Source organism: Lagenorhynchus albirostris, chromosome 9, assembly GCF_949774975.1.
Source record: "Lagenorhynchus albirostris chromosome 9, mLagAlb1.1, whole genome shotgun sequence".
Taxonomy (NCBI): domain Eukaryota; kingdom Metazoa; phylum Chordata; class Mammalia; order Artiodactyla; family Delphinidae; genus Lagenorhynchus; species Lagenorhynchus albirostris.
Genome location: NC_083103.1, coordinates 47,377,227 through 47,401,698, shown reverse-complemented (window position 1 = coordinate 47,401,698; position 24,472 = coordinate 47,377,227). Strand labels below are relative to the sequence as shown.

Here is a 24,472-nt window from a genome sequence, read left to right as displayed (position 1 = left end):
TCGTCCTTTTTAAATTTCTATTCTCTCGTTCACTTGAAATGGAAGGATGTCAAGTAGCACCACCAACACTTTCAACACTGAGTTGCTTTTGCATCTGTTAAAGTACTCAAGCAAGTGCGCGAGGACTGTATTCTCTCACTTTATGAAAACACAATTACACTTATTTCAGTGGAAGAAATTTTTATGGGCTTCCTGCATGCCCGAAATAGCAAGCACTTATGCAGAAACAAGAGGGATTCCTACTAAAATAGACACAATTCCTTCAATAATGATTATTAATAATCATAACACTATATAACAAGGACTTTCCCTTTATTAATTACTCTATAGTATGATAGACTACTCTTCACTTTCCAAAACTCTTTCCTTAGGGCATGTGATACCGCTGTTGATGTAATTAAGCCTTTAATGCAAAAAAGGTGCCCCCGTCCTCCAATGAATGTAAACAGTGTAAATAGTGCAAGAGATTATCGCTCGTAGAGGCAACCGGGCCGGGAACACTTGGAGGACATCCTGATACACAAGTGCCAAGTACACCCCTGCAGGGCCACACATGGTGACCCTCATCATCTCAAGGCATTCATCTGCTCTGGAGGTATGAGAGAAGGAAATGCCTTCTAAGCAGAAGTAGGAAATGAAGCAGAAATGTGAAGTGAAACTCCTTGCTTAGACGGATTCTTGAAACCTGAATAAGCGTATCCCAGGTGTGACTGTACTTAATTAGAACCCAAGAATTTTATAGCAAAAAGTTGGGAAGAGGTGACTGTTAAAAAACCCAGGACTTTTGTCAAAATGATTTGTTTCTAATACAAAAGACCATTGTTGTAAGTTCCAGTATGATGTTAACCTTTGATCTGGTCTTCCTCCTGATTAGTCCCTGTGATTCAGCCTACAAATAACACCATAATTGAATTACACTGTTGATGATCGAAACTGGACACTATACCGCTTAATTACACCCCTCTGGATAGCCCAGAGCAACTGCCGCATAAGCTAATTTTGCATAGGGCTTCATCTGTGGGCTAATGGGGTCAGCGGCTGCGTCTGTAATAGGACCAGAGAACCCCTGGTCAGGACCCAGGGGACCACTTACTCCTCTTTGCTGGGGCAGGAGGTTACTCCTGCAGTTATCTATGAGCTATACGTATTGATGAGGAATAGTTAGGAGGAATGTGTTTTATAACAGTTAAACAAAGAGGTTGCTCTGCCCTGGCCTTTCTGCCAACTCTGATTAGTGTCTGCTTTTTTTTTTTTTTTTAAAGACTGTGAGGGCAGAGAAAGTTCTGATCAAGACTGTGATTATTCACTTTGGCCCATGAATGATTTCAGCTGTGGTGTTAAAGGCTGATGATTGAGTCCAAGCTCTGAACATTTAGCTGGTCTTGTTGTACCCTCTCCGAGGCGGATCAGCATAGAGTGGTCATTGGTAACAAAGCCACCTGTTTCCCAGTCAGGACTCAGGACCCAGTCAGGACTCAGTCCTCTGCTATGAAACTGACGTGAGGAGAGTCAGGGTGGAATTTTAGAGGTGCCTAGCGGGCTGAGATGTCAAAGACTGCCCTTTGTGTGAAGAGGTCGGAATGGCCCACAGTGGGGCTGCGAGCCCTATTCAACAGCCATCATCACTCCTTTATGGCTGTAGCCTCATTGGCTGTATGCCTCATGGCTCTGTAGCCTCATTTTCTAATCTCTGAAAGAGTGTGAGTAAAGTTGGAATTATCATTTGTTCCTTAAATCCTTGCTTATAGTTGTAATTATAGGAACTGACCTGTAAAACCATCTGGACCTTGTATTTTCTCATTGGAAGATTGTCTTTTTGTAACGGTTAGGGACAGTCAGGTTTTAATTTTTTCTCTGTTGAGTTTTGGCACATTATATTTTTCTAGATATTTGTGTATTTTACCAATGTTTTCCATTTTGTTAGCATATGGTTGCTTATTGTATTTTATCTCTTTAAGACCTGCTGCTTGTTATATCTGTTTTTTAATCCTAGTATTGCTTATTTGTGCCTTCTCTTTATTTTTTGATCAATCTTGCCAGAGACTTTTTTTTTACTACTTTTTTCAAAGAATTGACTTGTTTTTGCTGATCAGTCACCATAGTAGGTGTGTATATTATTTATTCTGTAAATAGTTAAATGTGTATATGTATCAGCCCAGGTTCTTCAGAGAAACAGAACCAATAGGGGGTGTGTGTGTGTATAGAGAGAGACACATAGAGCAAGAGACAGAGAGAGAGAGAGAGAGAGAGAGAGAGAGAGAGAGATTTATTTTAAGGAATTGGCTCACATGAATGTGGAAGCTGGCAAGTACGAAAATCTACAGGATAAGCCATCAGCCTGGAGTGCCAGCAAGGAGCCAGTGTTGCAGTTCAAATCCGAAAGCCATCTGTTGGAAGATCCCCACGAGCAAAGCTTCATCTGCTGCTCCCCATGGCTCGCGTTACTGCCTGAACACCCGCCCCCACTCCTGCCACCGCTGGTCTGTAGAAAAATTGCCTTCCGCAAAACCGACCCCTGGTGCCACAAAGGTTGGGGACCACTGTTCTAGAGAGGTCAGTCTTTTTCTATTAAGATCTTCCACTGATTGGGTGAGGCCCACCCACACTATGGAGGGCAGTCTGCTTTGGTCAAACTCTACTGATTTAAATGTTAATCTCATCAAAAAAATACCTTCACAGAAACATGTAGAATAATGTTGACTTAATATCTGAGTACCACGTCCTAGCCAAGTTGACACATACGATTAACCATCACAGTATGTATAGATATATAGGCATTATGTATCTATGCTTAATATATATACATATTTAACTTCTTTGAATATCTGTTCTTTATTGTTTATCATTTTCTGCTCTACTTACTTGAATGTATCTGTTCAACTTAACAAATCAACCAATAATATATAACAATATGTATTTAAACTTGATTGCTAACTTAATTCTGTTGTAGTTAAAGTGTTTTCTGATACTTACTCTCTGGAATTTATTGATACTTGCTTTGTAGCCTTGACGAGAACATTGCCAGTTTTCATTAATGTTCTTTGTGTGCTTGCAAGGTGTGTGCATTTTCCAGTTATTACGTGCCATGTTCTATAATTGTCCATTACATCCAACTTATTTGAATCTTCTCTACCAATACTGTTTTTTTTTTTTTGGTCTGCTTGATCTTACCAGTTTCTGAGAAATACTTATTAAAATCACTCTGCTAGATGGTGTATTTGATCCCCTATACTCGTGGACATTTTGCCTTCTCTTTTGAAGGTGTTTTAAAAATTTTTATTTATTTATTTTTAAAAATTGAAGTATATTTGATTTACAATGTTGTGTTGTTTCTGGTGTACAGCAAAGTGCTTCAGATATATATATATATATATATATATATATATATTCTTTTCCATTATAGGTTATTACAAGATATTGAATATAGTTCCCTGTGCTATACACTAGGTCCTTGCTGTTTATCTATTTTATATTTATATATAGTGGTGTGTATCTGTTAACCCAAACTCCTAATTTGTCCCTCCCCACAGCTTTCCCCTTTGGTAACCATAAATTTGTTTTCGATGTCTGTGAGTCTGTTTCTGTTTTGTAAATAAGTTTATTTGTATCATTATTTTAGATTCCACATATAAGTGATATCATATGGTATTTGTCTTTCTCTTTCCGACTTGCTTCACTTAGTATGATAATCTCCAGGTCCATCCATGTTGCTGCAAATGGCATTACTTCATTCTTTTTAATGGCTGAGTAATATTCCATTGTGTGTGTGTGTGTGTGTGTGTGTGTGTGTGTGTGTATATCATATCTTCTTTATGCATTCATCTATTGATGGATACTTAGGTTGCTTCCATGTTTGGTTATTGTAAATAGTGCTGCTGTGAACATTGGGGTGCCTGTATCTTTCTGAGTTACAGTTTTCATCTTTTCCAGATATATGCCCAGCTGTGGGATTGCTTGACCATACAGTAACTCTATTTTTAGTTTCTTAAGGAACCTCCATACTGCTCTCCATAGTGGCTGCACCAATTCACATTCCCACCAACAGTGTAGGAGGGTTCTCTTTTCTCCATACCCTCTCCAGCATTTATTATTTGTAGGCTTTTTGATGATGGCCATTCTGACTGTTGTGAGATGATACCTCATGTAATTTTGATTTGCATTTCTCTAATAATTAGTGGTGATATTGAGCATCTTTTCATGTGCCTGTTTGCCATCTGTCTTCCTTGGAGAAATGTCTATGTCTTTCGCCTTTTTTTAATTGGGTTGTTTGTTTTTTTGTTATTGAGTTGTGTGAGCTGTTTGTATATTTTGGAAATTAATCCATGGTCGGTAGCATCATTTGCAAATATTTTCTCCCATTCCATAGGTTGTCTTTTCATTTTGTTTATGGTTTCCTTTGCTGTGTGAAAAGCTTATAAGTTTGATTAGGTCCCATTTGTTTATCAACTATTTTATTTTTTGATTTCTACTTGTCCCACTCTTTCTACACTTCCCTTACCCCCTTTTTTTTTTTTTTTTTTGTGGTACACGGGCCTCCCACTGTTGTGGCCTCTCCCGTTGCGGAACACAGGCTCCGGACGCGCAGGCTCAGCGGCCATGGCTCACGGGCCCAGCCGTTCTGCAGCATGTGGGATCTTCCCGGACCTGGGCTCGAACCCGCGTCCCCTGCATCGGCAGGCGGACTCTCAACCACTGTGCCACCAGGGAAGCCCCCCTTACCCCTTTTTAATGTTTGAAAACATCAAATTGTTTATGTGTGTTCTTATTCCAGAATCAAGGCCAAATTTCCTTCTGAGGGGTGATTTTTTTCTAGTTGGTAGACTGAGGATATTGCCCTTTCGCATCCTGGCTTTATGCAGAGGTCTTCCATCTGACCTCTCCCTTTGCTCAGGCCCTAAGCTTTGTCTCCTGTCCTCAAGTGGCCCATTCAAGCTGAGGTGTTAAGCCACCAGGGAATTGGCCTGCAGGGCAAACACCAGCTCACATGCTCTCTTTCTCCTGAGCTACTGAGCTCTGAAAATTTCCTTCAGTTCAGTTGCTTTAAAAAGTGTATGTATGAAAAAAAAAAAAGTGTATGTATGTGTGTTTTTTAATTTGGGGTGTCTTTGGGATTTTTCTGAGCACAACTAGTCTGTTACCACCTGCCCTGTTGCAGCTATAATGCAGTTACCTTCCTTGCCTCATGGCCCCTTCCTCCATCTTCAAAGCCAGCAAGGTCAGGGCAAGTCCTCATGTCACATCTCTCTGACCCATTCTTCTGCCTCCCTTTTATGATTTAAGAGCTCATGTGATTAAAACTCCAGGATAATATCTCCATCTCATGATTCTTAATCACATCTGTAAAGTCCCTTTTGCCATATTAGGTAACAAACACATTCATAGTTTCCAGGGATTAGGATGTGGGCATCTTTGGGAGGGTCATTATTCTGTCTACCACAAAGATTAATAAATAACATTCCTTACAACACTGTAAATCAACTATACTTCAATAAAATATTTAAAAAGAATAACAGCCCATTATTCCCCTCCTAGTTTGGTTCCAGTCAAGGAACAGACAAAGGAGTCAGCCAGAAAGAGATCAAAATATCAGCTTTATCATGAGTTTCACTGATTAGGAAAGTTAGCTTGACCTGAAGCCACAGTCAGGAAGGACCTTGAATCCACTCATCCTACACACATACCCCAAACTGAACTCAATCCCAGGCCACAGACTTCCACCTTCTGGGGCAGAGCTTGTCTCAGAAAAAGCTTCCTCAGAAGCTAATGCTTGCATACGGGGACGGGCAGCTCCAGAGAGAATTCCATCTTTTAGTTCTGTCATCAGAAGAGGCCTTCCGCCATTGAGGAAAAATTGAGTAAGGGGAGGCAGGTAGAAACCACTCTCCCCTCCCACAGAAATATGGAGGCTGGAATAGTACCCATAATAGCGATTCTTGATTTTTTTTTTTTAATATTTATTTTTGCTGTGTTTGGTCTCCGTTTCTGTGCGAGGGCTTTCTCTAGTTGTGGCAAGCGGGGGCCACTCTTCATCGCGGTGCGCGGGCCTCTCACTGTCGTGGCCTCTCGTTGCAGAGCACAGGCTCCAGACGCGCAGGCTCAGTAGTTGTGGCGCACGGGCTTACTTGCTCCACGGCATGTGGTATCTTCCCGGACCAGGGCTCTAACCCATGTCCCCTACATTAGCAGGCGGACTCTCAACCACTGCGCCACCAGGGAAGCCCGCGATTCTTGATTTTTGTCGAGACTTTGTGTATGGCCTAGTCTATAGTCAGTTTTGAAAAAATGCTTTATATGTGCTTGAATACAATGTGCCACCTCTAGTTGTTTGGGGTATAGTTCTTTATGTGCCTTTTGCTGTTTTGATAATCACCACTTTATTTTTTAATTTTCTTTTTAGGTCTGCTTGACCCGTCATTTCCCAAAGGAGACGGTCTTTTTTACACACCATGGGATTTAGTTTTGTAAATTTGTGTTTAGGATTTGATATGTGAGTTCATCGGTGAGAATACTCATAATTTGCCTTTGTAGTACTCAGAACTTCTAAATTGTTCAGTTCCGGGGCACCTTTCACACTCTGGTCTATAGGATGTACTGGCAGGCTCTCCTTATCGAGACAGCTGGGAGCAGTCCATCCTTTTCTCTACTGAACACCAGTTAGGTTAGAATTATTCACTTCCTGAACGTTGGCTAGAGCTAACTTGTAAAAGCATTTGGCCTGGTATTTTCTCTGTGGAAAAATATTAAATTATGGCTCAATTATTTATAGGTCTATTCAGATGATTTTTTTGTTGTTTTTTATCATTTTATCCAGTGATTGTGTGTGTGTGTGCACAGCACAGGCTCTAGGCGTGCGGGCTTCAATAGTTGTGGCTCGCGGGCTCTAGAGCACAAGCTCAGTAGTTATGGTGCACAGGCTTAGCTGCTCCGCGGCATGTGGGATCTTCCCGGACCAGGGATTGAACCCGTGTCCCCTGCACTGGCAGGCGGATTCTTAACCACTGCGCCACCAGGGAAGCCCCGCCACCCCCTTTTTACAGACAGGAAATTGAAGCATAGAGAGCTTAACTAGAAAGCATAATTAGGAAAAAATACAAGATCCATCAGATCTCAAAATCTAAGTTCTTTCATCGTCCCATATTATATAAACTAGTCTTAGCTCTCAAAGGAAGGTGTTGAAACAAAGACCTTAGGTCTAAGTAGTTGTTAGAGAATGTACAGAACATATGGTCCAATGGTCTCCATTCTGGGTCTTCAGTGGAGGTGTCTGATGGTGCCCAGGAGGCTGCAGATCTGTGTCTTGAGGGTGAAGCTGCAGCTCCTCTGGGATTCAAAGGCTCTGCCTGGGTAACAACTTGCTATAAATATTCTTGTCTCATGCATTTTGTCATACTGTGTACCCCTGAAAAGCTTCAAGAAGAAATAGAAAATAGTCCTGGAGGCCAGAAAGTCTGAGATCAAGGTGCCAACAGGGTTGATTTCTGGTGCGACCTCTCTTCCCAGCTTGTGGGCTATCTTCTTCTCACTGTGTTCTCACATGGCCTTTCTTCTGCTGGTTTTGGAAGAGTCTTGCAGAGAGGCAGGAGGTGGCTGCAGCTGACCCTGGGAAACAGACCCTGGCTGCAGCCACTCTTGGGTGCTCCCCCCGCCCCCCCGGATGTGTTTTTCATCCCACTCCTTTTTGGTTGGTGCAGTTTTTCCTGCTTCATGAAGTAGATCCTTTAAAATCCCTTCAGGAATAGCCTGCCAGTAATAATTTGCACGAGTCATTATGTGAAAAATGACCTTATTTTAGTCTTAATCTTGAGTGGTAGTTTATCTTGTACCGGTTATAGGTTGGTAGCTACCTGTAGATATTCTTTTGTGGTCACCGGGACTTTGCTGATGAGAAGTCTCTTGACAGTCTGTCTTTTATCTCTGGTTGCTTTTAAATTTCCTCTGTCCTTGGTGTTCTTCAGTTTCACTGCGTTGTTTCTAGGATGGGTTTGTTTTGATGTATCGTTTTTGGGACTCAGTGTGTGTCTTTTAAACTGAGAAGACTCAAGATTTTATTTGTGACAAATCCATAGCCATTTTCTCTTTGTTGCTTCTGCTTCACTCTATATACTTCCTTCCACTTTCCATTCCAGTAATTTTCTTATCTGTTATTTAACCTGTGCACTTAATTTCTCACTTGAATAATTGCATTCTTCATTTTGGTTTCCACGTGGTTCTTTTTCAAATTGTTCTGTGCTTTTCTCGCTCCTTCTTATTCTTTCATTAAAGTTTCTATTTCTCTCATTTTTTTCCTTCAGTTATGTAAAACATATCATATATGTCCAAATAGATTCCCAAATAGACAAGTACTCATCATATTAATTTATTGATTAAGTTACTTGTATATTTATAAGCATTATGTAAAATAATTATGGATTTCTTATCTCACTGGCACATTTTTAATAATAATTTTATTCAAGCGTTTTACATTTATCTCCAACATACTGTGTTTATTATTATGAGAGCTGCTTGTTGAATAATTTTAGCATCCCAGAACAGTTGAAGAGCATGTGGGGATGTTGATAAAATGTAGAGGTGGGGTCCGAGAGTCTGCATTTCCACCAAGCTCCCAGGTAATGCTGGTGCAGCTGACATGCACAGCACTTTTGATGTGCAGAGTTTTAGAGCAGCGGTCCCCAACCTTTTTGGCACCAGGGACCGGTTTCGTGGAAGACAATTTTTCCATGGATGGTGGCAGTGGGGAGGGGTGGGGGGAGGTGTTGGTTTAGGCGGTAATGCGAGCGATGGGGAGTGATGGGGAGCGGCAGAAGAAGCTTCGCTCGCTCGCTCGCTCGCTCACCCGCCGCTCACCTCCTGCTGTGCAGTCCGGTTCCTAACAGGCCAGGGACCAGTACTGGTCTGCAGCGTGGGGGTTCGGGACCCCCATTTTCAGGCCCATCATCTTCACTTTTCAGTTGCTGTAAATACAGCACTTTAAAAATTCACATATGATGCTCTCAATAGATATTTCATCTTATGCCAGAGAACCCCCATCTGCATGATAAAGGATCTTTTTTTTTAACATCCACAAATAAAATATTTTATTTATTTTTCAACAAATGGTGTTGGAACAATTGAATAGCCATAGTTAAAAGAAAAAAGAACCCTGACCTAATCCTCATACTTTGTACAAAATTAACTCTGGATCAATCATAAATCAAAATGCAAAATATGAAGCTACAGAACATTTAGAATAAAGCATAGGAGAAAGTCTCTGTGACCTTGAGTAATACAAACAAGTGTGTATTAGAGGTAAACAATAACGAATTTATTACAGTTTGGATGTGCAGGGTAAGGTCATAAAATCCTGTTGTAATTGCCAGGGAAGAAGGGAAAGCTTCACAGTGGGTAGTGGTCAGTGGAGGAGAAGCAAGTGGAGGGTCCCTTTGGAAGGGACATTTTTTTTTTCTTGTGCCATTTTTCATTAAGTGTTTATTAGCCTTTGGGGGGCTCGTGATAATCTTAATTCAAATTTCATTGCATAATAAAGCGACAGGGACATCCTGCTCTCAGCATGACAGCCAAGGGAGCTCTACAGATCCGCTCAAATGTGAAGCTGGAGAAAATCAGTTTTTACAAAATGCAAAGAGCCTTTCTCTGGAAATGATCCTGAGCCATTTCACTGAAGAAACATTTATTCCATAGAATCTACCAGAACTTCGTAAGAACTATGAGCGTCTGTGGTCTTTGAACCAAGGTGTGTGCCCTCCCTCCCTGCTCTGGCTCAGCAGGGCAGAAGCCCACCCCAGGCTGGGGGAGCCACGCACACGGGGACCCCCGCTCCTGGCATCCAGCTGCTGGACTATCTTCCCGGGAGGGCAGCATGTCAGCGTTTCTCATCCTGCCCCCCAGAGATCTGTGTTTGGGGCTAAACACTGAGTGAATGTGGCTGAGAGGTGGGGGGGGTCCCTTCTCCGGCTCAGACCCCCTCGTGGGACCAGACTGCACACTGGGCTCAGAGCACTGAGAATGCTGGTTCCCTGTTACCCTTGCTGTGGCTTGTGGCAGGTGGAGTGGTCCGCACAGTAAAAGATCATTTTTTAGAAGTTTATCTTATATGTATATATTTCTAAATTGTTCAACATATATACTTTGTGTAAGTGAAGACAGGCTAAGTTATGCTGCAATAACAAACAGTCCCAGAATGTCAGCAGCTTGAAACAGCTCATACAGGTTCCCCCCGGGTCTACTTAGAGCTCTGGTCCACATCATCTTCCCTTTGGAACACGGGCTGATTCAGTCCCCACCGTTGCCAGAGACCAGAGCAAGTGAAAGAGATATGAGGAATTGTGCTCTGGTTCCTAAAGACTTCCTCCCAGAAGTGACACATATCACTTTTCATGTTTATTGCCCTGAGGAAGTCATGTGGCTGTGAGTAACTTCAAGGGGCAGAGTGTTATCCTACTATGAGCTTAAGTAGAGGAGAACCAAAACATTTCTGAATAACCCTAATTACTACTACACACATACTTAGTTGCTTTCGAAAGCGATCATTAAAAGGCTTTCAGTGAAATCCTATATTTGCATTTTATGTTGTCTTGCCTTCCCCTAACAATTACTGAATCTGTATTAAATTTTGGTTGTCCGTGCTTAAAATAAAAATTCTCAGGTTGTCCTCTCTAAACATCAAAATTTGACATTGATCAACGTTGATTTGCTAGTCAATGATTTCCACTTAGGCTGCACATTAGAATCACCTGGGGAGCTTTTTGTTATCCCAGGTCAGTCTCAGACCGATCAAATTAGAACCTCTGGAGGTTGGGACCCTGGCATCTGTAGTTTGTAAAACTCCCCAAGTGATTTCAGTCTGCATGTAAAATTGAAGTCCCCTGTGTTAATCTATCTTCCCTAAAGAGTGCTTTGTTGTTCGAGATAAAGTAATTGAGAGATTGCCCCCAAAGAGAAACTTTATTTGGGCTTGAACGTGAGGTGAGCTGCTGTTTTCTGAGACGTAATTTAGGGGTCAACACCTTGCCTTATGTTATTGTCTCTTTTGTATTGTTTTGTTAAACCCAGGTATGAAGGCATGCATTTTCTTATCTGTTGCATCTGATAGTCCGATTTTGATGTATTTTCCTCTGTGATTGTAGTTTTTCCATAGGAACTGATCATCTGTAGGGAATGTGTGTGAAGTATGGAACTGAGTCTTCTGGGTGACTGGTTTTTTGTTGTTGTTATTTCGGTCGCGCCACGAGGCTTGTGGGATCTTAGTTCCCCGAACCCAGGTCACAGCAGTGAAAGCTCTGAGTCCTAACCACTGGACCACCAGGGAATTCCCTGGGTGATTGTTGCCTTTGCTAATGCTGGGCCTTAGGAGTTTCACCATTCTGGACCATTTTCTGAGCCTGTGTGTTGATGAAATTGCAAAGAAATAGAAATTAAAGTCTTTTACGTGTGTATACATGTGGAAAAATAGACACAGATACACATGTACTCATACACGTTTACACACATACGCAGTATTTGAATAGTAAGGAAGAATCCCGAGGATTTAGGGCAGGGAGGGGCCCAGAGAATGGAAGGAACTTGTCGAAGGCCAAGGAGTGATATAAAGTGAATGAAAATCTCAGTCTTCCCACCTACTCCTGGCCTGACTTATCCTCCATTTATAAGTGTGTGTGTGTGTGTGTGTGTGTGTGTGTGTGTGTGTGTGTGTGTGTGTGTGTGTGTGTGTGTGTGTGTGTGTGTGTGTGTGTGTGTGTGTGTTGAAGTGTGTCCGGGATGCAGAGGGATTACTTAGCATTTGTTTGGAGACTGGGGGGTCTTGCCCTGCTTCTGTTCATTTTCTTTCCTGACGTTGTTGGCTGTGGCCTCTCCTAGTCAACTCTAAACTGTATTTGCAGGAGCCAGAAAGCGCTGAGCACACATCAGAGTGTGGGTAGTAGGGCCGTTTCCTAGTTCCCCGGAACCATGGACTTGTTTGTGGATCGTGAGCCGCGACTCCCTCTGTCCTGCCCTTTCAGAAAGCAAACCGGCAATCAAACAGTAATTGTTTCCTTCTGTGTGGATTTCTCATTCCAAAGACTGCCATGGCAAGTAGGAAGTCGGCTTTTAAAAGAGCAGAGGAACCTGGAATTAGACGTCAGGCCTGCAGTGCAACCGTGGATGTGGTAGCCCTACAGCCCACATTTTCCAGCAAGAGTCCTGACTTCAAATATTTTATTCTGTTGGTTTTATAAACAATCCAAATGCCCTAGAACTTCCACTACGAACCATATTTTCTAAAGTGTTTCTTACTGATGAAAGAAGCACAGAAATCCTTTGTTAGACTCTGTTGCCCCAGTTCTGGTTTGAAAAATATATCACTGTGCATATTATGCAAAGAAGACTTTTTTTTTTTAATGGTGGGGTTTAGAAAGGCAAAAACAGTCCTATTTGGGACATACCAGTTTAGAAAAAGACCCAGTATCCCAGATCTCTGGGGAAATCCAGGTACTCTTCCTCTTAGCTATTCATCCAAGCATATGTACAGACATTCAGTCCAGTTCCCCCTCACCATCTACTGGTCAGGGGGCATGATAACTATGCTAGCTAACTGTGACAGGGGCTCTGCCCTCAGAGACCTCACAGCCCATAAAGGGAGGTGAGATACACACAGTAATAGATACAAGTCAAAAGTATACCCTCTATATTCTATACCCTCTGAGTATGTCAGAGGGTATAGAATCTCCCAACTGGGAAGGTCTAGAAAGATTTCGATTCACTCAACCTCACCAGACCCCACACAGCACCCCTTCCTCTGCACCCTGTTGATCAGAGCGAGTCACTAGACCAGCCCGGAGTCAGCATCCCCCTCAGGAGGAGGGGAGTAGGATGCCCACTCGAGGATGGGATGGACTTTTGGTGGCCATCTGTGCAGTCTACCACATTAACGTAGAAGAGGACAAATTTATTAGTATCAGAGCTGAAGACTGGCATCTCACCATTTTAGCGCACATGTCCTTGGTCGTGGGTGAGGTCTAGCTGTGCTTCCGCAGTTGTCTGAAGTTGCGAGCTTCCCTAAGCCAGTCCCAGTGGGCACAGTCATGTGCCTCTCTCATGCCCAAGCCAGGATGAAAGGTGATTTCTGCAAAGTTCACGTTGTGAGTGATTCTGCTGAGGCAGAAGTGGTTCCTCTAGGCTTCTTATCCATCCCTTTCCTCTCCCCTTTCACTAACTTTGCTGTTTATCAGTTCCTTGCCCGTGGCATCCACCCTTCTTACCAAGGTTCCCGCCTCTCTCTTGTTCCAGGCACTAACACGGGGGGAGATATTAGCGATGGTGCCTGTGAGCCTGGACTGGCCTCCGCGGCTTCCTACATGAACCCCTTCCCGTTGCTCCGTCTCGTCGAGGACTTGAGGCTGGCCCTGGAGACGCTGGAGCATTCTCAGGAGAGAGCAGCCCTCCTGAGCCAGATCCCCGGCCCCACAGCTGCCTACCTAAAGGAGTGGTTCGAGGAGAGCTTGGTGAGTAGGCCCATGGCCTGGGTGGGGAACACGGTCACGGAGCCCCTGGCATGCCACCACCACCTGGGGCTGTTACTTCATCTGTGGACTGTCCAGTCTTTTCTTGCTTCCTGTCCAGATTTGGCCAACCCACAGTGGGTGGTGGTCCTTCCCAGCAGAAGGGTAGGGCCTGGTCAAGCAGCTTAAGCTCCACAGTCAGCCTGCCTGGGCCCCTCCCGTTGTTCTCCTGAGAAGGGGAAATCCAGGGCCAGAGAAGAGCGAACATGGAAGGTGTTTCCCCCCAGATAGTACATGCACAATTTGCTGTGTTATAATCCCTAGCTGGGATCTCTATTTTCAGCTGAACCCACCAATGCCCCTCGTTTCTTACAACAGACTAGAACCTTGTTTCCTCATCCATCCCGTTATTGCTGCCCCTACTCTTCAGACCACCCTGCCCTAGAAGTCCTTCCTGCCCCTAGAGTGGAACGCAGGTTTCCTGACTCTCCTTCTGCCCTCTCTAGATCAATCCTGCACACCTGCTGGTCTCTAAGGGAAGCAGATGAGTAACCAAAGCTGTAAATTTTGGGCTTTTTTTACCCATCTCCTTCCCTGTGGAGACCAGCCAGTCAGCTTTAAAAGACGAGTAATATCTGGGAATGGGTAAGGCAAGGAACCAGTCCATTCTGGAAATGAGCTGGATTGGCACCCAGTCCAGGGCTGGGAAGCCAGAGGGAGCGTGTGATCATTACCTAAGCTGAGTCTGAGGATGAAAGCTGGGATGCAGTCTTCTAAAGCTAGAATCCAGTGGCTCTGATTCAAACTTGGGAAGTATGCACAGAGATAGGATGACAGGAACAGGACCACTAAATTGGGAGGGGCAGGTTGACGTTGAAAACCACAGACGAAGGAGGTTGAGATCCTCTTTTCTGGAGGCCAAGTCATTTGTGATTAGACGGGTTATATCCCAGATGTCCTAGCTACTCCTGTTCAGGAGTCTGTCAATAGTCTTATCCCCATGCCTTCCTCTGAGCACCGAAGAATTCTTTATTATATTCATTATATGTGTTGTTCAACATTTTCATTACATAGGTTGTCTGCCTGGAGTTCTGTAGCATACCCATAGGTAGGGAGAATAACAGCCTTTCAAAGATGTCTACATCCTAATGGCCAGAACCTGTGAATAAGTTACTGTATGTGGCAAAGGGGAAGGAAGCAGGTGGAATTAAGGTTGCTAATCAGTTGAGTTTAAAATGGGGAGAGCAGCCTGGATTCTCCAGGTGAGCCCAGTGTAATCACTGGCGTCCTTATAAGTGGAAGGGGCGGCAGAAGACTCAGTGTCTGATGGATGTGGTGGGGGAAGGAGTTGCTCGCCGCCGCTGCTGGCTTTGAAGGCAGAAGGGCCAAGAACCGAAGGATGCAGGCAGCCACCAGGAGCTGGAAAACTGGGCTCTCCCCTGGAGCCTCCAGAAGGGAGAGCAGCCCTGCCAGCAGCTTGATTTTAGCTCAGTGAGATTCATTTCAGACTTCTGACCTCCAGAACTATAAGGTAATGACTTTGTGCTTTTGCAAGTCACTAAGTTTGTGGTAATTCGCTACAGTAGCAACCGATAATGCCCAGAGAGGAAGGTGAAGGTTGCTGGATGGGTCTCGGGTGGGCCTGTTACAGGTCAGGTTTGCAAGCTGGCTCCTCATTCCTCCCCCACATGAAGGCGGTTCTTGGGGGTCCTCTCAGCCTTTTGCCGATAATGGGACAGAAGTCCCCACCTGCTCCTCCGCTCATGCTTTTAACCAGATTGGGAGTTGCTGGGGGATGGCTTCGGTAGTTTAGTTCTCCTTCCCACAGCAGAAGGATCCCCCTTTGCTTCGCTAGAGAGGAACTCTCTGGCTGTTACCGTACTTGTAGCTTCATGATGTTGATCCCGGCTTCTCCCCTGTCATGTCTCAGCATCTTCTGCCCACCTCTCTTTGCAGCTGCGGCTTTCCAGCTCACTTTACACCTGGCATGGGCGCCCATCCCTCCCTGCAGTCCTGCTAAGTACTACTGACTCAGGCTGTAGTGTTTACAGAAAATTTTATGAAGCTTCAAGAAAATGATAGGTCCATAATTCCCCAGTCTGAAACCCTTGGGTCCACATGCATTTTAGAACTCAGAGCTTATTAAACTTTAGAAAGGTGAGACAGTGCATGTGTACTGTACAGTATGTACCATCCCTAGCAGATACAGGGCAGGAAACACATGAACATTTCTTCAGCAAAACTTGTGAATATCTGCATGAAGTGGGATAAAGAAAGACTACAAATACATAATTTACAGTGACTGTATTTTTACCTTGTATAGATGTGCTTGAATTTATGGAACCATTTCTCTAATGTTGAATTGAAATTACTTTTAATCTTTCACTAACGATACGGCATTGCTGCACAGACTGTCTAGAAATATTTGTTGTTATATCGAAATATTTTCGGATAGAATCGTGAAAGTAGAATAATAGAGTTAAAGCAGGGTTAACGGACAAAATACAGCATGCTCAGTTAAGTTGGAATTTTAGATAAACAATGAATTTTTAATAAGTATGTTTCATACAGTTTGCTAAGTCTGGCAACTCTGATCAAAGATATTAATCTTTAAGCCTTGTGACACATTTTTCCAAACCACTTTTCAAAAAGATTTTACTCATTTATATTTTCATTGGCAGGGTTTGAGGTATATCCTGATCAACAAGCACTAAGACTGAAAAAATAGCTTTACTAATTTCATAGGAAAAACGGCTTCATTTTATCTTTGCATTTCTTTGTTTAGTAGGAAGTCTAAATTTTTTTTATTAGCTAATTAGTATTCCGTATTGTCTCCAAACTTTTGGTCTCTTACCCCAATATGAAAAAAATTCCTTCTCCAAATACACATATTCGTATATGAAGAATTGTCCTAATATATGTAAATTATAAAACATAGTCCCAGATAGAAAATCCTTTTTAAAGGACAGGTTAAGGAAATAGCTCTAGAGACTTCCCTGGCAGTCCAGTGGTTAAGACTTCACCTTCCAGTGCATGGGGTGCAGGTTTGATCCCTGGTCTGGAAGCTAAGATCCCACATGCTTGGCAGCCAAAAAAACAAAACATAAAAACAGAAGCAATATTGTAACGAATTCAATGAAGACTTTAAAAATGGTCTACATCAAAAAAACTTTAAAAAAGAAAATAGCTCGAATATTTTCTTCACACACCTCCCCACCCCGACCCCTCCAGAGATCACCTTGAGTCCCTTGGATGTGCCTGCCCTAGTCTGGTCTGTTAATATTTTGTGTTCTCTCACCCCCACCCCTATTAGAATTTTAGTGTTTTTCTTATGTTTAAATGACTTTTTACTAGCCCTTTGCTTTGTGGCATTTCTTTTCCTCACTTGATTTTAAAACGTTGTTTATTTATGGTGGTTTTTTGAGGCAAAGACTTTAAAAGGATTGTAACTAATTTTATCGGTCTTTCCTGTTTGAATTTCTTTTCTTTTTAGAAAGGCCCTGCCTGACCTCGGATCGAATAATATTCACCTGTATTCTCTCTCAGTAGGTTTAGTTTGATTTGTATCACATGGTTTACTCGAATTCATCAATCTTTTTAGTGTGTGGCATGAAGTATGGATCTAACGTCTATAATTTACCAAAAGAGACTCTTAAAAAATATTTTTGATCCCAAAGTAGTCGATGTGGTGTTTGGTTTTTGCAAGATGCATGGCAGGAAACAGCTTGCATTTAGATTTGCGGATCTGTTTTGGGGGCTATTTAAAATGGTTGGGGGAATGCTTGCCTTGGAGAGATTTTTCTAAAAGTTGTTGCATTCATAAAACTTTTGGAGTAGTTATGGCCATCAGCAACCTATGAATGGTGTACTTTTAGGGAGGTCAGAAGTTCATATAAACATTCCAAGAAACCAGGGCTGGATGTTTAAGGTTTTGATTCTAGACAGAGACCACCTGTGTGTATTTTAGGTCTCAGAGACCTAAAGTCATTTTACAAGGCACACACATTCCATAGCAGGTCTTATCTGTGTGGAGATAGAAGCCAAGGCCGTGAAGAAACCCACTGCTCCTCTTCAGATTGGTTTTAGATTGCCTTAGGTTGGTACTTTTAGTTAGAAGATGTTGCTGTACAAGTTGTGGTCTATGGACCAGCAGTTTTGGTATCACTAGATAGCTTGTCTTCAAGAAAAAAAAAAGTTAGAATTTGCCCCATCCACTGAACCATTTCCAGGTGATTCATATTCACATTAAAGTTTGAAGCACTGCTTTAAACCAGAGACTCGCTTGAATTATTATCAAAAAAAAAAAAATCCCATGTGACTTAAAATTGGAGCTAACGAGGTAGCTCCAGGGCTCAGGCAGGTAGTCCTAATTCATGGTATCTGTACGTCCCTTGGGTGTTTGTGCTGTTCTCTTTCGTGGTAAACCTCAGTTACTGCTTTGTCATATGCTGGCCTGGCGTGATCCAACCCTGCCTTATGACACCTATCAGTTGGGATTCTTTCTCAGAAAGTGGCATAAGCAGTAAGGAGTTTTAAATGTCGCTAACGAGATGTCCAGAGGATGGGCGGTCCCAGGGTTAAATCAGTGACTCTGGGATGACCTCAAGGGCTCCAGCTTTTCTTATCTTTCTCCCCACCATCCTCAGGGTGTTGGTTCTTTCTCAGGTGTGTCCCCTAACAGTTGCAAGAAGGCTGCTGCAGCTCCGGGCAGCCTGTCCTCACACACACACAGCTGTGTCCAGAGGTAGAATATGTCCTCTTTTTATAAAACTGGGAAAGATTTCTCTGAACCCCCCCCAGCTTCTCATATGGTCCCAATGGTCAGGATTTGTTCGCATGCGCATACCCTAGCTGCCAGGGAGGCTGGGGAACCAGTGTTGGTGCTTTCACTGATCATAGTGGAAGGGGGGCGTCTGTCGGGAAGGAACCATGATGGAGGGGGGGAAATAAATGTCCCTTAGGAAGACAGCTCAGGGCGACTGCCACATGTCCTTTAGGTGTGATTTTATTCTTGTTGACTGACAAGTTCTTATTTGCTGTGTGTGTGTGTGTGTGTGTGTGTGTGTGTGTGTGTGTTAACCCCTGAAGGAAAGAATCTCATTGGCTTAACTCATAATTTTTGAGCCAGGCCCTCCAGGTCTATGAAGAAATGTTAATTGCAAAAGAAATAGAAATTGAAGATTTTCATTTATGCTCAGCTGTGGTTGGTTTTGGAAGATGCATTGCAGAAAACAGCTTGCATTTAGATTTGCAGATCTGTTTCGGGGTCTGTTTACAATGGTTGGGGGAATGCTTGCCTTGGAGAGATTTTTCTAAAGGTTGTTGCATCGGATTAGCTGCCCTTGGGTCAGGTCTCCACCCAAGGGCCAATAATTAGCTGGGGTGAGAGGGCAGGAATCGTGGTCTCCTGTTACTGTTCAACAGTAACTGTAACTGGGATATTCAGTCACAGATACTGGCAGCTGTAGCACACAGAAATAGGGGCTGCTGAAGAGGCCGCAGTGGATGTGGGGAAGCGGTTGGCGGTTCGAGCACATAGCGGACTAGTCCTGGGCCCCCGCCCTTATGTCTTGAACGGTGAGGGAGCTGTGGTCCTAGTGCACCGTGGTCAGAAAGCCCGTGTGTGGGCAGCTGTTTCTTTACAGTGGGGCTGGTTCCTCCTTGCTGGGTGCTGGCCGGGCTGGACACAGATTGGCCGGCAGCAGCAGGGATTCTCGGCCTGGGAATAGTTACAAACAAGCCAGGCTCATCCTAAAGACAAGTATCCGTGGAACAGAACTGCCCAGGATTCAGTGGTGCTAGGTGGTGGGCAAGTTTCCAGGGCTTTAGGGCCTAAAACAGGGTCCTCCCTTCCTTGGCCCCTAATAGAATGAGGAAAGGTGGGCTTCAGGCCTGCAAGGGTATGTGCGGGGCTCTCTAAGCTGGTCCCTCTGGGACTTCAATGAAGAAAGGAACAAAGGGCCTGGATTCCCCTGTTACCCAACCAGGTCTGTTTGCCTGATGCACAGCAGGCCAAATGCTGCGATGCTGTGGTTTACAGCCAAGAGTTTATTCACAAGGCAGCCAAGGGAGAAGACAGGAGAATGTCTCAGATCTGCCTCGCTGAAGGCGAGGGGGTTGGAGTGTTTATGGGATAAGAGGGTGGTCTTAGGGGAGAGGTGATTGGAAGTAGGGAAAAAGTGAGGAAATCGGTGTTCTGCGCAGGTTCATCTGGGTTAATGCTTCTGCATATTCCAGATGGAGGCCCGTAGCATCATCTGAGGGTGGAGTTTTCCAGTCCTTTGATGTCAAAAGGCCATTCATTAGACATCTGCGCAGGCCCAGTTTTAGGGTGATGCCATCCAGTCCCTGCCCGGCTCACACTGGGCAGGAGCTGACTCCAAGTTCCTATAAAACAGCTGGGCTGCATGAAGCTGGGCTGGTATGCAATTAAAGGGAGGAAAACAAAGAAAAAAACAAGTGAACTTAATGAAGGCAATTTACAAGCAAAGGGGTTTTAGCAAGCTGTTCTCTTATCTGTTGTTCTATAAGACAAGTTCAATCATTTCTATTATCAGCTTCTGTTAACTCTATGGGGCACAGTTTCAGTATCTGAACTCTGGGCTTAGCCTCAGAAAGTTGGTGGAGTGCCAAGGCGCTTCGGATGGGGCTCTTGTATAGGAAAGGTTCCTGGAGACCAAGGCGAGCTGGGATCACGGAGCCTGGCCTGCAGAGAAGCATCAGTGAGGCTGTCCTGTGATAGCAGAGGAGTGTGAGCCTCTTTCATGGTTGGCAGACGGGGCCGAGCTCAGGGTCAGGACTCGTAGAGGGTGAAGCTGAGGCCCAGGCTGGAAGGCTGCAGCATCTCTGCAGTGATGGGAATGGAGCTGAGTTCCAGAAAGGGGCCGCCTTGTTCCTCTCCCTGCAGCTGCCCCCTAGGCCTGTGGTGACCTGGGGGATGAAGCCCTCAGGGAGAGTGGAGTCCGTAAAGGGCTGGTCAGCCAGCTTCCAATGGGCCCTGCAGGGCTGGGGAAACAGCCAGCTAGCAGGGGAAGCGGGCGGGTGACCCAGGTTCCTGGGAGATGCCCAAGCGATACCAGAGCCGGCAGGGTCTGCAGATGGAGCAGCTCCGGGGCCTTCTCTAATAGTCGGGCGCAAACACTCGTCATTTGCAAGGCATCAGTCTGTTCCACTGTTTCATTACTTCGGATGTGGGTCAGGGAGATTTTTGGTGAAGACCTGAGGCTTCGGGGGCTGAAGGTGAAGTCTGAAGAAAGGCAGGTAAACCCAGCAGCCGCGGAGTGTGGGCACGTCAGGGCAGAGCCCGGGCTCCAGGGCGGGGGGCCTTGGCAGAGACGCTCCAGAGGGGCTGTTCTCTGTGCCGCCCTCTGGAAGCAGCGTTCGTGGAGTTGGTGTGGCCTCCCAGAGGGCCCATGCTCTCCTCAGCCAGGGTGCAGGTGTCCTGGTCAGCGTGCTTGGGCAGGTGGAGGGGAGCAAACCAGGGTGAGGCGGTGTGGGATGAGGCAAAAGGCCGGCTGTCTGCCACTCGCATGTGGCCACGGGTGAACCTCTCTTCCCTCCTCTGGGACTCAGTTTCCCTACTGGAAATGAGAGCTGGTCTGACAGTCCGTCTGCAGGATCCGGCCACGCATTCCAGTCCTGCAGTTTAAAGGCTATAGAGCGGCCCCCTGGTAGCCACCAGCCCCTGCCTTCCTCAGTCTAGACATTTAGGTTTGCAAAGGGGAGACAGGCTAGGGAGCCCCTCTAGGCACAACTGCCCCGTGTCGGGGCTCGGCCGAGGCCGCCGTCTCTGGTCATCTCCGGAGCCGTGAAATGGGAGGCCCTGAATCGGCAGCTTCCTCTGGGCCTGGCTGTAAGGGAAGTAAGGCCCCTCTAGGGTGTGTGCTGACCTGTGTCAGTCTGTCCGTCAGATGTTCGCGTGCTCTCAGCTACCTTCTTAACCAGTCTCTCCAGAAACAAAAAGACCAGCCCAGGAGGGTGCACGGCCACCCCAGTTGTCAGCGCAGCCGCCCTGTCACAGATGGCGGCTCCTTCAGCTCCCGGCGCCCCGACGTTCCCGCTAGGTTCAGCCTGCAGTCTTTCATTCCGGCCAGAGAAGCAAATCTGCTCACCGTATTAAAAAGCCAGAGGAGTTACAAAAAAAAAGGCGGGGGTGGGGGAGAAGCTGTTTTACGAATTATAAACCATGAGCTTGAGTTTCTTGTGCCCTGCGATTCGTCTCTGTTCCCCGCTCAGGGCCAGGAGCAAGAGATGGGTGGGGTATTTATGTGGCAAACATGTTCATTTTGAAAAGTCACAGACGGGAGTTTTATAGGAAAATCTTGGCTTTCTGGATGTTAGAAAAGGGGAAATTTGGTGATTGTTTTTCAAAAAAAGAAATAAGTGAAGCCTATGTGAGCCCATTTCCAGTGCGTGTTTCTTGCCCTCACCACTATAGGTGTGAACTTGAGAGCTCGAGAGTTGTAGGTGTCAGCGCGCTCTTTCCTGTGCTTCTCTCCCAAGGGACTCCTGCTAGGCTGGTGTGCTGGTTGTGGGGAGGCTCTTTGTCCCTGTGCAATACTGGAAGAAGCCACTAGGTGGGAGTCGGGGACAAATGCTGGAAAGTCTAAAAGCCCAAGGAAGAAGGTATGGGCTTTATGTGAGAAAATAGCTGCCTCCCCCGACCCCCTCCCAACGCTTAGAGGACATAAGTTCCTCTCATTAATGAAGCCGCTGGACAGTGTACCTGAGTCAGCTGGCAAAAAGAATTATTTTCCTTGGAACCCAGTGGATAAAGGGTAGGCCCGGGAGGCCTCCACTGTTTGTGGCTGGGGAAGGAGACCAGAGGGATGAGGGCCCGTCCTGGGAGCGTAGACTTGACCTTCTATTGTCAAAGACGAGAAGATCTCTCCAAACACTTTTTTTTTTTTTTTTTTTTTTGCGGTATGTGGGCCTCTCACTGTTGTGGCCTCTCCCGTTGCGGAGCACAGGCTCTGGACGCGCAGGCTCAGTGGCCATGGCTCACGGGCCCAGCCGCTCCGCGGCACGTGGGATCTTCCCAGACCGGGCACGAACCCGTGTCCCCTGCATCGGCAGGCGGACTCGCAACCACTGCGCCACCAGGGAAGCCCTCCAAACACCTTTTAATTCCAATGCCTTTTGCTGGTGCGCTATTAATTAGGGTGGCCTCCATTTCCTGACCCTGTGTCTGTCAGGCCCTGCCCTAGAGAAGTTTCCTGTACCTTGGGGGATTTTGAATATGTTTTTTTCCTGTCACAGCACCGCAGATTGGGGGCTTTCAGCCACTGCAAACTTAGCAGTTTTAATTTTCCTGGATTTTGGGTTTCTCTCCCTGCCGTCCAAGTAAATTGTACCTTACTAAATTCCAGAGATCTGGCTTCTTTCAGACTTGACTTGAGACTGTTTCAGTCCCTCAGAACCAATGTTTATAAATGATCAAGAATGTGCAAACACTGGTGAAGGAGCAGATAAATCCTTCCCCACTAAATCCCCTGCTTCAGGCCCAGGGGACGTGGTGGGCAATGTTGCCTGGTTAGCATGACCTGAGGTCTGAGCATGTGGACACCCCCCCAACCCTCTGCCCACAAAGAGGTCTTGCCAGCACACCACCGGGCCTCCTTCCCTTTCAGGCACCCGCTAGCAGGTAGGGAGGCTCCAGAGGAGTCCCACTTCCAGGCAGGACTGCTCAGTACACTGGGCTCCAAGACCTTCCGAAAGTAGTCTCCTAACCTCTTACTCCTCAGATATGGCCCCGAGACCAGCAAGATGAGCATCGCTTGGAAGCCTGTTCGCGATGCACAGTCTCGGGCCCCATTCCCAACCTGCTGGGTCCGAATCTGCATTTTCACAAGAAAGGCCTCTAGCCCTGGTGATGCACTAAAGATAGAGGAGCAGCATCCTCCCCCCGGGGTCAGCAGTCTATGGCCTGTACCTGGCCTGCTGCCTATTTCTTATTCCCTGTGAGCTAAGCATAATTTGTCTGTGTTTCAGTGATTGAGAAATCACAAGAAGACAATTTTTTGATGTGAACATGATATAAAACTTGAATCTTAGCGTTCACCAAAAAAAGTGGAGCCGGAACACAGCTACCCTCACTGCTTTCCACACTGGCCGTGGCCGCTTTTGCGCTGCAAATGGGAGTCGACTGTCACAAACCATATGGCCCACAAAGCCTAAATCATTTGCCATCTGGCCCTTTACGGGCAGTGTGCCGCCCCTTCTGCTAACTCGTTTTGGAGGTGGGTCTTCGTGCTTGGACACCCTGGGGACCTGGGCTGCGGTGGCCAGGATGCCTGTTTCACAAGCAGGACTTACTTGCCAGCCCCAAGGAGCAGTGACCTCAGGCTAGCTCTTCCCTCTCCTCCCCTTCCTCTTCCAAGAGGCAGGCCCAAGGTGCAGCGCACCTGTTGAAGGGCACAAGCCCGTCTGACTTACTAGGTCCGTCCTGACACCTGTCACCGTGCCCCAGAGGCCAAGGCTCAGGGCTGCACTGGAGCTCAGGATGCCAGTGAGAGGTGAGCGGAATAGCACGTGACCCCTTCTCGGTCCACAGTTGTGCCCAGTTAGATGCTGCTGACTCCTGGCCCCTGGCAGGAGGAGGAGAATCTCAGGAACTCCATCCCCAGTCATTCCCACGCATACATGGGATTCCGGCCAGATAAGTGACTTTCTTGGGTTCCCCTCCTGGACCCAGGGATAAGGAGGAGGGCAGTCTATATGAGTTCCCCTGGCCACTCTGGCCTCTTAGCTGTGCTTTTGCTCCCCAAATGCTCAGTTGCCTGCCCTTTGCCGTCAGCTGGCTGCCTCGTGTTCCAGACGGTAGTGAGTTGAGTCTGGTGGATGCGAGTTGCTTTGGGGAAGGCTCCGAGGGCCCCAGGGTCACTGTAATGACTCCTATTGATGTAGACTATGTGGTTCCTGAAAACGTCTCTCTTTAGTGATGGATCCAGGGAGTCCCTGAGCGTGTCTCTACCTCACAGGGCGGTGCTATAGGAGTA

General features: G+C 45.8%; 1 protein-coding gene across 13 annotated transcripts in view; it reads left to right on the top strand.

The window, feature by feature from the left end:
- PPFIBP2 (PPFIA binding protein 2) overlaps nt 1–24,472 on the top strand; it is a 158,886-nt gene that overhangs the window by 37,392 nt on the left and 97,022 nt on the right. For all 13 annotated transcript variants that reach the window (XM_060159765.1, XM_060159766.1, XM_060159767.1 and 10 more), the window contains one exon: nt 13,264–13,478. In XM_060159765.1, the coding sequence (XP_060015748.1) occupies nt 13,264–13,478 (215 nt within the window). The remainder of the gene's footprint in view (nt 1–13,263; nt 13,479–24,472) is intronic.